At 38.9% G+C, this 16774-nt stretch overlaps 1 protein-coding gene across 1 annotated transcript; it reads right to left on the reverse strand.

Annotated features, from left to right (window-relative positions):
* Nucleotides 1-918: 918 nt before the first annotated feature.
* LOC146636024 (chymotrypsin-like protease CTRL-1) lies at nucleotides 919-10129 on the reverse strand. The gene is made up of 6 exons (XM_085350669.1): nucleotides 10072-10129; nucleotides 9619-9639; nucleotides 7259-7421; nucleotides 2437-2699; nucleotides 2203-2351; nucleotides 919-1302 (listed from the first exon to the last, which is right to left on the reverse strand). The coding sequence occupies exons 1-6, from the start codon at nucleotides 10127-10129 to the stop codon at nucleotides 919-921; spliced, it is 1038 nt and encodes a 345-aa protein (XP_085206795.1).
* Between the last annotated feature and the right edge of the window lie 6645 nt (nucleotides 10130-16774).

A 16774-nucleotide genomic window follows, 5' to 3' on the forward strand; every position in this document is an offset into this window, starting at 1 on the left:
TGAGACTGAAGAAGTCACTTGGATAAGTGATGAAATTTTTCTCTCACTGAAAACGCTACGTCCAGATGAACAGAATCAACTTTTTGAGATTAATGGTGAAAAGCCTGTGGTCAGGTCCGTTTCTAATGCCACACATACATATTTAATTTGTTTTTTGTTTTTGTTTTTTTCATTTTCTCATCTTCTCTTATTTTTCCATCATCGCATTAGAAAAAAATAGCAGACATTCTGATACAAAAACTGATGGTACAAATGCTGTTAAATGTATGATGCTGGTTTAGCAATGCCTTCTCTATGAGGAAAAGTTATGTTGCACAATACGTTTCGAGGCACTCTAATGTAAAGAAAATATCTAGCTGGCAACATCAAGCTTGTGAATGATAGTCCTACCAACTCAACAACGAATACTATTTATTTAAATAACTCAAAATAGAATACAAAAGAATGCAGCACAGTAAATAGTATTTTAAAATTGCATGTTTTAATCATCAAAAGTGTAAGCATACCAAAACATGATTTGAACAGACCACAGATATATGCCCATATATAACGTGTTAACATTTAAAGAGAATTACTAAATAATGTTTAAAATGTATTACTTCAAATTTGCCAGGCTGTAGTTTTAAATCATTACTGAAGTCATGGAAATACATCAGATAAAGATTAGCCAATCACTGTAATTGAGAAACAGGATATAAGAAATTGTTGCCATTTTCAGATAAACAAATATTTCATGTCCAAATGTTTAAACTGTCCACTTCTTCTTCTCTTATGGTATCAACAGTTAGTCTAATTTCTACTAATAACTGTTTCGTTTCCCTTGTGAAGTGCCCAGAAACTTAAGCTGTCCCATAAATCTCTTGGAGTAATGATTATTTCAACTTAGTATTTGAGTACAGGACTAGTAAATGTGTTGAGTTACATTCCACCACTTCCAAAAAACACTTGGAGCAACACAACAAGAACACAGAGAGAGGTGAAGTGAGTGAAGTGGATCAGGTTTTCACCACTGCAAAACAAACTGTCACTGTCACATGGGGTGGTGGGTGGTGTATCTGTAGTGGGTGGTGTTGATGTGGGGCAGGTGAAGATTAAGTCATAGTCAAAGTCCAGGCTGAAGTAGTTAACAAAGCCTGGTGGTGTTCCGGTGACGGTGGTGTTGATCCAGTTTTGGTACTGGGACACACGAGCGTAGACTCCAGGACTATTAGGCAAGGCGCAGCCTTGACCAAAACTCACGACTCCACTCTGGATCCAGATACCGCTATTATCTTTTGTCACAAGTGGTCCCCCCGAGTCTCCCTGTGAAAAAAGTGTAAAAGTTGTTAAAACAGATTGAGATCAGTTGAACATCTCATGGAGCTTAATTTCTACTAAATACATAAAATGTTTCCGGAGATGTTTGTGTTAATTGTCAATCAGACACACAACTTTTGCTGATTAGTTACAGTATCACCCAACACACTCAACTGCACGTCACTACATGATGTGATGTCACTGACAGAAATTATCACAAAACCTTTGGGAAAACCTTTATAGAATAAATTAAATACATCTAAGTGAAAATAATTACGAATTATGAGTAAATGAGCTTCAATGCAAAGCCTCTTTTCCACCAGTACCTTCTCAGCTTGACTCTACTTTACTTGGTTTCTGCCATTTTGTCGTACAATAGAGCACCACCTGCGTTGTATCATTAAAGCAACATGACAGAAAGTCCACTGACCTGAACACAAACTAACCATGGAAGGCTTCGAGGGGATTCTCTACCTGCTACTTGGTCTATGGTGGCTCTCGGACCATGGTGTTGGTTTCTGTGTACCCATTTCTGTTGTTGCATGCCTTCAAAATGGTGCTTTTGATTACTGTTAAGGAGTGACTCTCATGAGTCCTTGAGCTACACCACTGACTGGCCTATCAGTGACATGCAGTCTCTTGATGTCACATTTTTGTATCGATTTCGTTTGCTTGGAATACCGGCCGAGCAGTACTAAAGGAAAAAAAAAAAAAAGTACTTGGTACCAGGTGATAACACCTAACGAAAACCCTGAAAACTGAGTTGAGTCAAGTAGGTGCTAATGGAATAGGGCTATAATGTTAATAATCATAAACACTACTACAAAAGCAGTGAGTGGTTAAAAGCTGATAGTCAATGCAGTCAATTAGGCCTTACATTACAAATAAGCACAAAGTGGTAGTCACCTGACATGAATCCTTCCCGCCATTTTGCAGTCCAGCACAGATCATGTTATCTGTGATTGCAGCGAAGTTTTGTAATTCGCATCTGCACTGGTTGTTTCCCACTATTGGTACATTCACCTCCTGCAGAATCTCTGGGGTGAGACCACCACCTAATTGGGAAATGTTAAAAGGAAGATCATTTTTACTGAATCATTTATCACTAATAAAAGAAAATACATATTTTAAAAAACTTACTTTCTAGGGTACCAAAGCCAGTGACCCAGCTGCTGGTGCCACTGTTGAAAGTGCTGCCTGCTGCGGCTAAGCAGACTGGCTGAATGTAGTCTGTGAAATTCACAGGAGTCGACAGCTGCAGGAGGCACATGTCATTCTCATATGTTGCAGCATTGTAGTCGGGATGGCAGATGATGTTTTCAAGTGTCACAGTAACTGCATTTGGGTTTGGACCAGACGCGGTGTTGTGGCCCAGAGTCACTTTTGTGGTGTGAAGATCAGCACTTGAATGAAAGAAAAAATATAGTTATTTTTATAGCATTGCATAGTGATCATTATCATTGAACTACCGTCACAACCAGGTAGCAACAGATGGTTGTGAGATTTTGATGATAAATATATACAGTGGCTTCCCAAAGTATTCGGCCCCCTTGAACTTTTCCACATTTTGTCACATTACAGCCACAAACATGAATCAATTTTATTGGAATCCCACGTGGAAGACCAATACAAAGTGGTGTACACGTGAGAAGTGGAATGAAAATCATACATGATTCCAAACATTTTTTACAAATAAATAACTGAAAAGTGGGGTGTGTGTAATTATTCAGCCCCCTGAGTCAATACTTTGTAGAACCCCTTTTTGCTGCAATTACAGCTGCCAGTCTTTTAGGGTATGTCTCTACCAGCTTTGCACATCTAGAAACTGAAATCCTTGCCCATTCTTCTTTGCAAAACAGCTCCAGCTCAGTCAGATTAGACGAACAGCGTTTGAGAACTGCAGTTTTAGATCTTGCCACAGGTTCTCGATTGGATTTAGATCTGGACTTTGACTGGGCCATTCGAACACATGGATATGTTTTGTTTTAAACCATTCCATTGTTGCCCTGGCTTTATGTTTAGGGTCGTTGTGCTGCTGGAAGGTGAACCTCCGCCTAGTGATGTGACGTTCTGTATCGAGGCTTCGAAGCGTGTGTCGAGTAATGGAGGGGGCGTTTCCGCGAAGCGCGTATCGAGGCTTGCTTCATTTATGGGAGGAGCTGAAAATGATGACGTCCGAAGCCTCGCTGCCCGGCTGTACCACGTGACTGGTTCAGGAAGCGGTTCGAACTGTACCGCGAGCTATGACAGCGATATACACCCCTCAGACTCCATTCAAAATGTGGGTGTTTGATGGAGAGTTGCGGTTAGTGAGAGAGAGTTAGAGGCAGTTTGGAGAGAGTTAGAGACAGTTTGGAGAGAGGTTGGAGGTTTATGAGAGTGAGGAGAGAAAGTCAGGAGAGAATGGAGCCAGCTACGAAGAGAAGGATGTCCTCCCCTGTGTGGGAACATTTTGAGCTTATATCTCCCAACAAGGTATGTAAATTTCCACAGAAGATGTATTTTCATAATACTGATGGTGCAATAAAACCTATGTTAAGCTGTCTGTACTTTTGTACAAGGTGAGGTGTTTGCTATGTGCCAGGGAGCTGGGATATAACAACAACACCTCATCCATGCAGCAGCGCCTCTTCTTTCTCAGGAGACTGAAAAGATTCGGCATGAGCCCCCGCATCCTCAGGACCTTCTATCGCTGTGCCATTGAGAGCATCCTCACTGGATGCATCACCACCTGGTATGGCAACAGCACCGCCTACAACTGCAAAGCTCTCCAGCGAGTAGTGCGGTGCTCTGAACGGATAATTGGAGGTGAGCTTCCCTCCCTCCAAGACATCTACAGGAAGCGGTGCCTGAGGAAAGCGGGGAGGATCATCAAGGACTCCAGTCACCCCAGCCATAAACTGTTCAGACTACTTCCATCAGGAAGGAGGATCTGCAGCATCCGGTCCCGTACCAGCAGACTGAGAGACAGCTTCTTCCACCAGGCCATCAGACTGCTGAACACGTCATAGACACCTCAGCTTCACTACTGGAACTTCAACAGTATGCACTCCATACTGTACAGTAATGCCACTGTTTTGCACATGTCTCACTCTGTATATTTATTTTATATATTTTATTTATTGTTTACTCTATTTAATTTGTAAAATATGTGTATACACACACACACACACACACACACACACACACACACACACACACACACACACACACAAAAAATATTTAGTATACACATCCAGAAATGCATATACTATTATATATTGTACATATATTTATTAGTTTCAGATGTAGCCATTATCGTATTTTGCTTGTTTACATTATTGTATTTGCACAACTCTGTTGCTTGTGAAGCTCACACACAAGAATTTCACTCACATGTGCTGTACCAATGTACCTGCACATGTGATGTGACAATAAAAGTGATTTGATTTGATTTGCTTAGGCACTATAGAGCTATGCATGAGAATAAGGGGAACACCGATTGTGGAGCAAGACCAGGTGAGCCATCAAATGCCATGATAATATAGCATGCAGTAATGTTACTAAATGATATAACAATATTATACAATGCAATAAGTTATGTGTGTGATATTTATATTTGTGCTTTATCTTTATTGTCTTTCCTCAGGAGAACAATCTCAAATAGATGAAGACCTGGTTAGCATGGTGATTGAGGACTCCCAGCCATTTAGCATTGTGCAGGACAAAGGAGTTAAAAGATGTGTTAAATCATTAAATCCTAGCTATGTTCTCCCCACTAAAAGGTCATAAAAGCAGTGAAAATTTAGTTTTTACAGAATAAAATGTGAACAGGCAGGACTGAGGCTCAAAGCGTCAGTGTGTAGCTGTCCATACCTCAACGTTACAAAAGCACAACTGCTGTCCACACCCCAACCACACCTCACCTCACGGTAAATGATCATTTCCATTTTAAACATTTCCAAATGATCATTTTCCATACTGCCAGTATAAATATACACAGTATACTGCATCACTACAATATAGATGTTTTACACACTCCTTTTGTTGTTGACATTTACAGGCTGTGTGCAAAAGGCCTCACTCTTCAAATTCATGCCAACTACTATTTTTACGTCCAGTAGGTGTCCTGCTAGAGCAAATGAAGCTTCAAGAAGCTTTGCACTGGAGTGAACCACTTGGATGAAAAGCTTCAGTGCTTCATGAAGCTTCATCTGCCCATCACTAGCCGTCACAGAGCAGCTGTATTTGTACTGACATTAGATTACACACAGGTGCACTCTATTTAGTCATTAGCACTCATCAGGCAATGTCTATGGGCAACTGACTGCACTGAGATCAAAGGGGGCTGAATAATTACGCACACCCCACTTTGCAGTTATTTATTTGTAAAAAATGTTTGGAATCATGTATGATTTTCGTTCCACTTCTCATGTGTACACCACTTTGTATTGGTCTTTCACGTGGAATTCCAATAAAATTGATTCATGTTTGTGGCTGTAATGTGACAAAATGTGGAAAAGTTCAAGGGGGCCGAATACTTTTGCAAGCCACTGTTTAAATTGAATCATTTCATTCAAACACTGAAGAGCCGTTGTAGTCCAAGAAAATGATTTTGATGGATGTGCGTGTGCACGTGAGTTGAATGGTGAGGCTTACTTTTGTGCATAGCTAGAGTTTGTTATCTTTTGACAGAACAAAGTTAGCAGGTTCCCAACTTACATCTTCATGCTAAACTTGCATGCTGCTGGGGGCCTGGATCTCCTCCATACCTGCTTCATACCCTGGTGGACGGGGCTGTGGCTCCCCACACTCCCTAGCAGATCGTTACATGGAGAAACCTTTGGAATACAAGCGTGCTGATCCACACAGGTGTGCACACAGGTGTACACACGGGTGTTCACAGACACGGACTACACCTTTCTTGGCTGCTGCCTCAAAGCACATTGTGCGCTGTCTATCTTGCGTGCTGCACAATATCGTTTAATATTTAGTATCTACTGTTATCTACTGCTAGCTAGTTTATTGTGATGGTGCCGTGTTTTTTTATTATGTTGCTCTTTTTTTTGTTTGCTTTCTCTTCTGTTTTTTTTTCTCCATACAGGTGATCCAGGTGTTTTGTTTGTTTTTCTTTCTTTCTTCCCCCCTTTCTCACCGTCTCTTCTCCCCTTTGGTTTTCTTTCTCTCCCTCTCTTTCTTTCATTCTTTCTCCCTGTCCTATCACCCAGTCATGTCTGTCCCGTTTTTAGCAACTGAAAATAAAATAAATTCATAATTATAATAAAGGTCAATCAAATGGACCAATATGGCAAGGCCATGATGATCCACTTGGTAAAATAAATCCGCTTGGCATCTTTCTTGGCCTTAAGACAACAATTCTGATGGCTATAGATCCAAACGGGACACAAAAAAAACCAAAAAAAAAACTTGCATGCTGCTGATTGTAAGTTCACATCGGATGGAAAGACGTGACTGGTATTAAGTTTCTCATCTAACCCTGGCTGTTACTCAGCGTTGTCACAATTTGATCACAACATTACATTATTAAGAAATGTGTTACTACCAACTGTGAGTTGAAAATTATCAGTGGAGAAATTACTCTAAAAACTGTTGGGGTGCTTTTGAGTAAATGTGTGCAATTAGTTTTTTTAAGACTTTAAAAATGTCCTTTCACTAATTTCAGAAAAAGAAAACATCAGTTGGTTATGAACAAAAATATTAAAATCACTGTGCAATAACATCCATTGCCTTACATGCCGAACAGGCCACCTGTCCATCACAGGGATACCCCAGAGAGGGACAGAGACACACACTCTCGCTTCCATAACCAATTAAAAAAAATATTTAGCCTTTAAAAAGTGTTGTCTGCAGAAGAAACCCACATGGCACAGGGAGAATATGTAAACTCTACTCCAAGAGGTTGAAACCTCCAACAGGCGTTAACCACTGCACCACCACAGAAACACTTGCAGTGTTGACTTACGGTGTAATGCAGTGAGCAGCTGTCAGCACCCAGTCGTTGGAGATTAGGGACCCTCCACAGAAAAAAAAGCCATCTTTGGATAAAGATACCTGCCAGGGCCAACTTCCAGGGGCTGCATTTTCACCTCCTACGATTCTAGGATTTTTAATAACCCTGCCACATGCTGAGAGAATAAGACACAACAGTTAAATACTGAATATGTTGATAAGCCACAGCATTATAGGGAGTGCAGAATTATTAGGCAAATGAGTATTTTGTCCACATCATCCTCTTCATGCATGTTGTCTTACTCCAAGCTGTATAGGCTCGAAAGCCTACTACCAATTAAGCATATTAGGTGATGTGCATCTCTGTAATGAGAAGGGGTGTGGTCTAATGACATCAACACCCTATATCAGGTGTGCATAATTATTGGGCAACGTCCTTTCCTTTGGCAAAATGGGTCAAAAGAAGGACTTGACAGGCTCAGAAAAGTCAAAAATAGTGAGATATCTTGCAGAGGGATGCAGCAGTCTCAAAATTGCAAAGCTTCTGAAGCGTGATCATCGAACAATCAAGCGTTTCATTCAAAATAGTCAACAGGGTCGCAAGAAGCGTGTGGAAAACCAAGGCGCCAAATAACTGCCCATGAACTGAGAAAAGTCAAGCGTGCAGCTGCCAAGATGCCACTTGCCGCCAGTTTGGCCATATTTCAGAGCTGCAACATCACTGGAGTGCCCAAGAGCACAAGGTGTGCAATACTCAGAGACATGGCCAAGGTAAGAAAGGCTGAAAGACGACCACCACTGAACAAGACACACAAGCTGAAATGTCAAGACTGGGCCAAGAAATATCTCAAGACTGGTTTTTCTAAGGTTTTATGGACTGATGAAATGAGAGTGAGTCTTGATGGGCCAGATGGATGGGCCCGTGGCTGGATTGGTAAAGGGCAGAGAGCTCCAGTCTGACTCAGACGCCAGCAAGGTGGAGGTGGAGTACTGGTTTGTGCTGGTATCATCAAAGATGAGCTTGTGGGGCCTTTTCGGGTTGAGGATGGAGTCAAGCTCAACTCCCAGTCCTACTGCCAGTTTCTGGAAGACACCTTCAAGCAGTGGTACAGGAAGAAGTCTGCATCCTTCAAGAAAAACATGATTTTCATGCAGGACAATGCTCCATCACACGCGTCCAAGTACTCCACAGCGTGGCTGGCAAGAAAGGGTATAAAAGAAGAAAAACTAATGACATGGCCTCCTTGTTCACCTGATCTGAACCCCATTGAGAACCTGTGGTCCATCATCAAATGTGAGATTTACAAGGAGGGAAAACAGTACACCTCTCTGAACAGTGTCTGGGAGGCTGTGGTTGGTGCTGCACGCAATGTTGATGGTGAACAGATCAAAACACTGACAGAATCCATGGATGGCAGGCTTTTGAGTGTCCTTGCAAAGAAAGGTGGCTACATTGGTCGCTGATTTGTTTTTGTTTTGTTTTTGAATGTCAGAAATGTATATTTGTGAATGTGGAGATGTTATATTGGTTTCACTGGTAAAAATAAATAATTGAAATGGGTATATATTTGTTTTTTGTTAAGTTGCCTAATAATTATGCACAGTAATAGTCACCTGCACACACAGATATCCCCCTAAAATAGCTAAAACTAAAAACAAACTAAAAACTACTTCCAGAAACATTCAGCTTTGATATTAATGAGTTTTTTGGGTTCATTGAGAACATGGTTGTTGTTCAATAATAAAATTATTCCTCAAAAATACAACTTGCCTAATAATTCTGCACTCCCTGTATAACCATTCACACGTTCAGTGAGTAACATCTCATGAAGAGTTCTGATGGGAGATGATACATGTTTGAAGTTTTCCCTGAACAATTTTGCACTAAAATGTCACAAAATACCTTTTCTGTGGTTGAGTGTGGTTCATGTGCAACAATGTTTTTATGACTTTACATCTAAAAATAACATCAACAACATAAGAGAGCTAGAGATTAATAATAAGCAATGATTAAATGCACAGTGCTTTATAAACACATGGTGAGTGAAAAAAGGTTAGGGAAGAAGAAACAGTAAAAAAAATCAAGTGTTAAGTCTAATCTTAAAAGTAGAGAGGATGTCGGTCTCCTCAGTCAAAACTGGGAGCAGGTGCCACAAAGGAAGACTCTGCCTCCCATACTCTTACTGATTATCAACGATACAGTAGTTTACTAATACCATTTACCCTGTGGATTTCAACAGATAAATGAAAAATAAAATCTTGACAGATGCCCAGCTCAGACGTTCAATTGGCACTCCCATTGGTGTAGGTTTAAATATAATTAAAAAAAAGGTTAAGTATGAAAAACTTTCAGAATTGTTCTTGGATGCTTACCAGGCTGCTGTGAATGAACATCTAAAAATTGGAACACAAAGACAAATATATCAAAATAGAGGTAATACACATCATGACTAGTCCATAGTGAATAAGTATTTTTATTCAATTGCAACTAATATGAAATAACTCTAATGTTTAAAACATAATAATAATGATAATAATAATAATAATAATAATTAAAATAATTAGTATAATAACATTCTATTCCATATAATTTAGAAGAGAAAATAAAGAAAGAAAAAAATAAGAAGAGCAGAATTTAAGGATGTCAAAAAATTCTTTCCCATCTTGCAGAATGCTACAGGCAGGATGCATTTCATACTATCCAGCTAAAATAAAATTTATTATAAAATTCTTTAGTATCTGTAATTAAACTTTCCACACTTCATCTGAAAGAAGTAATGGGAAAGATTTTAATACTACAAACAGAAATACAATTTTCTCTCTCACCTTCGCCAAAAAGAATGATCATCACAGAGAAAAAGCACAAGAACCGTTGGAGGGCCATTGTTGACTACGCTGGCTTTAATTTGACTTCAACTGTTAAATACTATAAATCTTGTGTTCAGCTCCACCCACAAGCTCACACAACCAGACCTGATTCCCTTCACTGACCACTGAAATAACAATAGTAACAAAAGGTAAAGCAACAAGTCAAACAAGTTGGCCTTTGTTTTGTTTGAGGAACTGTTCAAAGGCTGCACATATTCTTTGAAATACGCACTGGGATTCAAAGAAATATTATGTAAAAGAAGAAACTATTCTATAGTTCTTGGTATATTTTGCCATGCGGTTGGAGGTTGGCATGACTATAAAATCATCTTAACATTGTCACAGAGAATGTGGAAACGTTCAAGGGGGCCGAATACTTTTGCAAGCCACTGTACATGGTTCTCACCTTGAAGCATGGAGGAGAAGGTGTGATAGCATGGTGGTGCTCTGCTGGAGACACTGTTAGGGATTTATTCAAAATTGAAGGCACACTGAACCAGCTTGGCTACCACAGCATCCTGCAGTACTTTGCCATACTGGTGCTCTTGATTGATCTTTATTATTTATTTATTTTTTACTTTTAAGTTATTACAATCGGAACAGACATGACTGGGGATAGGAAAGGGAAAGACGTAGAAAAGAGAAGTTCAAGAAAAGGACAGGGAAAGAAAACAGAGGGGAAGAGGGACAGTGAGAAAAGATCCATTTAATCGCCTTGGCACTTCAATGTTAATGTTAGAACTGATGTTACGAATGCTGTTAAATGTATAATGTTGGTGTAGCAATGGCATGTTTATGAGGAATAAAAACGGTTGCAGAAAAGCTCAACAAAAAGTGTAGTTTAATTACAGATTGAAACATTTTCCTTCGGCCTGTCAATTACCACGTTGTCTTCATCGACAAGCACTGGTGACTGCCTGTACATGTGTCAACAGTCCCAGAGGAGAAAGTGAGTGAGTGATCCTTCAGGGCCAAAGTGGACAACTGGTAAATACAAAGAAAAGCAGAAAAGTTGACATATGTCACTTAAGAGTGAGAATTGATCAAAAGAAGGAGGTTGTGATAAGAATTGGTTGTGATTGACTGGAGCATAATTCACAGCTGTTAGACTTTCAGAAATCTGTTGACTCCTCTCAATCAAATAGGCTGTGATACAGGGATGTTTTCTATGTTAGCGATGGAATATTTGCAATGGTGTTTAATTCATCCAAGAGCTGCGTTTTTTTCCTCTTATTTTAACCCTCCAGTTTTGAATCATATTTCTTTTATTTGTTTTATTTTTGTTTTTATATGACACAATTTTAAAAAATTGTACCAAAAAGCCATTTTTAAGAGCTATAATACTTAAGTTTATGATGCACAGTAACCTTTCTGAGAGAGTGTAACAAACCAACAATAAAAACATTAATATTATTTTATCTTGTCAATGTGAACCTAGACATGACTGAAGTAAGAGTCCAGATGTTGCTAACCGTGTTTTGTTGATGTTGTGATGGCATCCTGAGGAATGTAAAATGCTGTGTTGTAGCACAATTTTTCTAACAATATACCTTTCCACGTTTGAATAATATAATATCACGTTATTACAATAAACATAATTATCACGTTCGTACAATATAAATATTATATTGTACAAACATGGTATTATATTGTTCAAATGTGAAAGGTATATTGCACGAACATGAAAAGTTTATTGTTAGAACAATAAACTTTTCACGTTATAACGTGATGTAGCTCTATTTTTCTTTTGCCTGGGTGGCAGCTCTACGCTTACGTACTCGGATGAGCTTGCCTCATCCTACAAGTTGTGCCTCCATCTCTTGTGTCCAGATCACACGCTGCTCCGCCGTGCTGCTCCACCTTTTCTCTTTCATTTCTGTGTTTGTGCGTGCGCAGTGTGAGAGGCTGCGTTGACGGGCAACAGGATTTCAAACAGGTTAGATTATCTTGCGACCATACGATTGATGATTGGGAGCTGGTCGTGAGGTGTTAACTGCTTTTCGTTACCCCATGTATACTACATGATGCACACACGATTAAGGCAAAACACGGGCCGATCCCCAAAACGGTTGCGCAACTGAAAAATCGGCTCAAAATGGGCCAAAAATCGCACAGTGTATGGCCAGCTTTTGGAGGCTAGCTCCAAACAAACATCTGCAGCTTGGCAGTGTATACAGCACTATAATGACCAGACCTAATTCTTTTGAAAACCATACATCTTTCCACAGGTCCCCACTTCATCAGACATCACCTGGACTCAGAGCTGGATGAGGCCAGCACAAACAGCAGCCTAACCGACTAAGATGATGGATCCATGGGGTCAGGAAAGCCAGAAGCAGAGGAACTGGAGAGGTACCTTTCATGTCCATTCACTGGAGGTGTGGATCTATTGCATGGCTTTCCTCACATCAAGAAGCTGTCGATCAAAGTCAATACAGCTCTTCCTGCATCTGGAGCTTGTGAAGGACTTCTCAGTCATGCAGGACTCCTGTTCACTGCTAAACAGTTACAGCTTCACAGAAAGAACCTTGAGATAAAACTGCTGCTGAAGCTTAACCATCACCTCACTGAGTGAAGAAATGGCACATTTTTGCTAAATATGCAGAAATAGATGCACACCCATACAACTTATGGTAAACTGAGCTGCCTTGTATGAACATATGTTGAAGCTGCCTCGTTCTGTTTTCTCTGAGGCTGCTGTGCCATTTGGAGCAAAAATGAATATAAAGTTTACAGCATATCTTGTCACTGGAAATTGTTTGCACTGTTTATATGTTTATATTATTTACTGTAGGTATTGGTGAAAAAAGCTTTATGTTGTGAAAACTGAAATCTGGAAATTAGAATTGCTGTGCCTTATTTTGTTGATCTTTTTATATATATTCCTTTTGAAAATGGTAAAATTTGTATATTTATTTATTTTTGTTTGTCTGATAACATTTATTTAAAAAATAAATCTGACATTTCAAACAGTTACTCGCTACTTGAGTAGTCTTTTCGCCAAGTACTTTTTTACTCTTACTTGAGTAACTTTTTTGACGACTACTTTTCACTTTTACTTGAGTAATAATATTTTAAAGTAATGCTACTCTTACTTGAGTACAATTTTTAGATACTCGACCCACCTTGGTAATTAGTTAGATTACTCGTTACTGAAAAAAGTAACGCCGTTTGTAACGTCGTTATTCCCATCACTGTTGATTGATGGGATCATGAATAATGAGTAATATATACTGTTGTTTGTTTGTTTGTTTGTTTGTTTGTTTGTTTGTTAATTAGTTAGTTTATTTGCTTGTTTTATTCAATTTTAAATCATGCTTTTTATTTGTTCTTGTTTCTAATGTCTCTGTAAAGCACTTTGAATCACCTTGTTGTTGAATTGTGCTATACAAATAAACTTGCCTTGCCTTGCCTTGCCTAATGAATCGTGAATAACATCCCTTGTATGCGCTTTTGTGCTTGAGATCAAAGCAAAGTATTTAAAAAAACAAACTCTGGTGTATAATTCAATCAACAAATTGACTTTTCATTATCACACTGTAACACCATGTGTGTTTTTCCTGTCTTACAATAGAAGTTTTCATTGGCAACCACTTAAACTCTCACCGCATGCATGTTTCTTTGTACTGATCAAAAGCAACAAGTCATTCTGGTTGACTATCCACATCATGTCTAAAGGAGGGTAACACCTAAAGTTATGTTGCACAATAAGTTTCCAAGCAGGCTAATGTAAAAAACAATGTGAGGTCACTGCTACCTGGTAAAAAAAAACAAAAAATACTTGTTTAACCTGTCAAGCTGCACACAGTGGAGGACAAAAAGGTTTAGCAGGAAAGTTCAAGCTTGTGAATAATAGTCCTCCCAACCCATCAACAAATACTATTTATTTACATAACTCCATTCTTCTTCACAGACACCCCCCTCCCCTAATTTGTGATTTTGAGTGAACAGATCTAATTCAATAGAGGAAACCTTTACATGTTCAAAATAAATCATGTTACTTTACTTAACATTAATCTTCTGTATTTTAACTGATTGTAACATGTTGGATTATCCTCTCAATCAGAGAGACTGATCTGCCACCACGTACTCATCCCAGGGAATCAAACACTCCCATCCAGACACCAGTGTTTTTGAGTGAACAGGTCTGTTAGATATAAAGAACCTGTACATGTTCCCATCAAAATACATCATATTACTTTACTTATCATTGCCTTCTGTATTTTAACGGATTTTCACATGTCGGAATTAGCACAAAGCATCCCAAAGCATCCCATTTTGGTCAGTAGTTGTAGTCCACACTGGAGGTGGGAAGGACTCCAGGAGTCACAAGTCAGCCAGCCAGGACGCTGTGGTCACTCTGTTTTCAGTTGTTTGTTTAGCTTGTACCTACTTCCTAGCTTTGTTTTTAATTTCTGGTCAGGTTTAGACATAAATTACTTTATATAGAACATAAACTGAAGGAGTTCACATCATTTTAAAATACCTGTGCAGTGAAGCACTGTAAGGGTCATTCATGTAGGTTTTTTATTTGTTGCCCACCTCAATTTTGGTGGGTCTATTATGATGTGTTCTTTTGTAATCTTAGAGGGAAGGGTCCCCACAAATTAAGACAAATCCAAGATTACAATACCCCCTAAAGGACACAAAGGGGGGGCACCGAGTGGTCTAAGTATAAAAATGATAGGTGTCATATGCAGTGGAATTCACAGTCCGTAGAGCTCAGTCCAGCTGAAAATTTGGACAGATGAGTTGTAGAGTGACTATAAATCTATAGTAAGAAAACTTGAGGTTGTGCTTGTGGCCTTAATGACTTGCTTTATGTTATTTTTTATTAAATGTGTATATTCCCAGCTTTACAAACAAATACAAAAACAACACAAATTAAAAGAGCTCTCATCATAATGTCAGTAATGTATTCGTTACAGATGCTTTTTTAACCCAGGTATTCGTCTGAGCCTTCAGCACACATCAGCCTCTTCTGCTGATGAATCACATCTACAGCCACAGTCCATATTGTATCCAAGTATTTCACAAGTGTAATTAGAAATGATAAAGAAAAAGCACAGTTCTATATAAGGCCCTTAACAGCTGCCTGTGGCACTTTTATTTTAAGGTGTTGGATTTTTTTGTTGTTTATTGTGGACTTTACTATTTTCACTCTTTATCGTGCTGCTGTAACACAACAATTTCCCTTGTAGTATCAATAAAATATCTATTTGTCTATATATTTTGTGTTTGAAAGGTGCAGGATAAATATGTGGAGGTGATGGACAGAGAAGGATTTGTTTATTCAGTATTATGCTCAACTGTTAGGTAGTTAGGCAATGCAAATGTTTACTGAGGTATACATCAAGTATAACTTTTTACTCTGCCTTGATGAAACCAGCCATTACATTGCCCCATGACACATCATCATACTTCTGCAGCTTTTGGCTCATTCAACTTACCATGTAAATTTGCCTGGTCAATATATCGACAACCCTTTTACCCGTGCAAACAGCAGCCCCGCTGATAATCCTTAGGATAACACATGTATTCAGGGTGCAGTTTTGATTCTAAGTGCGTGAATGAGAGAGCTGTGAGGAAGAGAGTAGGTGGTTATTTGTTCTCCCCCAAGAAAATAAACTGTACCATCCATGAGCTGCAGAAGCTTGCAAACTGAAGCTGACTTCAAGGGAAATAGATATAACAGTTTTTCCTCCTACATGAAAAAGTAATTGTTGTTTTTCACTTTTTAGGTCCAAGTTCAAACCAACACAGCATAGATGTCTCTATCAGCTACTGTATTAAAGATGTAATTTCAGACAATACAAGTTTTTTTTTCATTCACTTTGTTTCTTTATAAGTTTTAATTCTGCAAAGACCAGATGCCTTGTAGTCTTACTTATAAGTGCCATGAAAAAAAATAAATAATCATGAAATGTCCCAAATTGTTTTACGATGCTGGAGACATGAAGAGGTGATCCTTTTTAGACAGACACATACCTGCCTAATAATCAGATAGAATAAACCTATTTGTAAATCATGCTATTTCAACAAATGACTGAAACAGGATAGGTCACCACAGACTAGTGTAAAAACTGAAATACAAAACAATTTTGAAATGTGAATTATTGGTATATAACAAGATCCTCTCCGGGTTGCTCTTGGATGTCTGAACAAAGGACAACAAACGGCTGGACTGCACACAAATGCTTTGTCATACAGAAAAAAAAATATAAAAGGTGGGGTATTCATTATTTTGCAACCCTTGTTTGTCACATACCTACGTTACTTTTATCTCCACCCTTTATTTTCTCTTTCTTTGTGGATCACCTGTTACTGATTATCCCATCAGTCCGCACTTGATACCTAACTTCTTCCCTTTGTTCTCATCTACATTGTCTTGTCTTTTTCCGCTAAGGTCAAGCTTTCAACCTTTTTTCCTTGCAGAAGTTTTGCCTCCTTTCTTATTTAGCTTTTGTTCTTATGTTGACTATGTTTACTAGTGATGTAACCTGTGTTTTTGGGCCGTTGTCCTTTGTCTTCCACTAGCCTGTGTTTTTCTAAATCGTCTTGTGTCTTGTGTGTGGCTTCCATACCTACAATAGCATAAGTAGCATAATGCAACTATTTTCCTCTTTACTCACAAAGCTTCAGATGTTTCGGGAGCTTTTCT

Source organism: Diplotaxodon limnothrissa, linkage group LG3, assembly GCF_057381915.1.
Source record: "Diplotaxodon limnothrissa isolate DT_005_m linkage group LG3, D_limnothrissa_male_GT1.1, whole genome shotgun sequence".
Lineage (NCBI taxonomy): Eukaryota > Metazoa > Chordata > Actinopteri > Cichliformes > Cichlidae > Diplotaxodon > Diplotaxodon limnothrissa.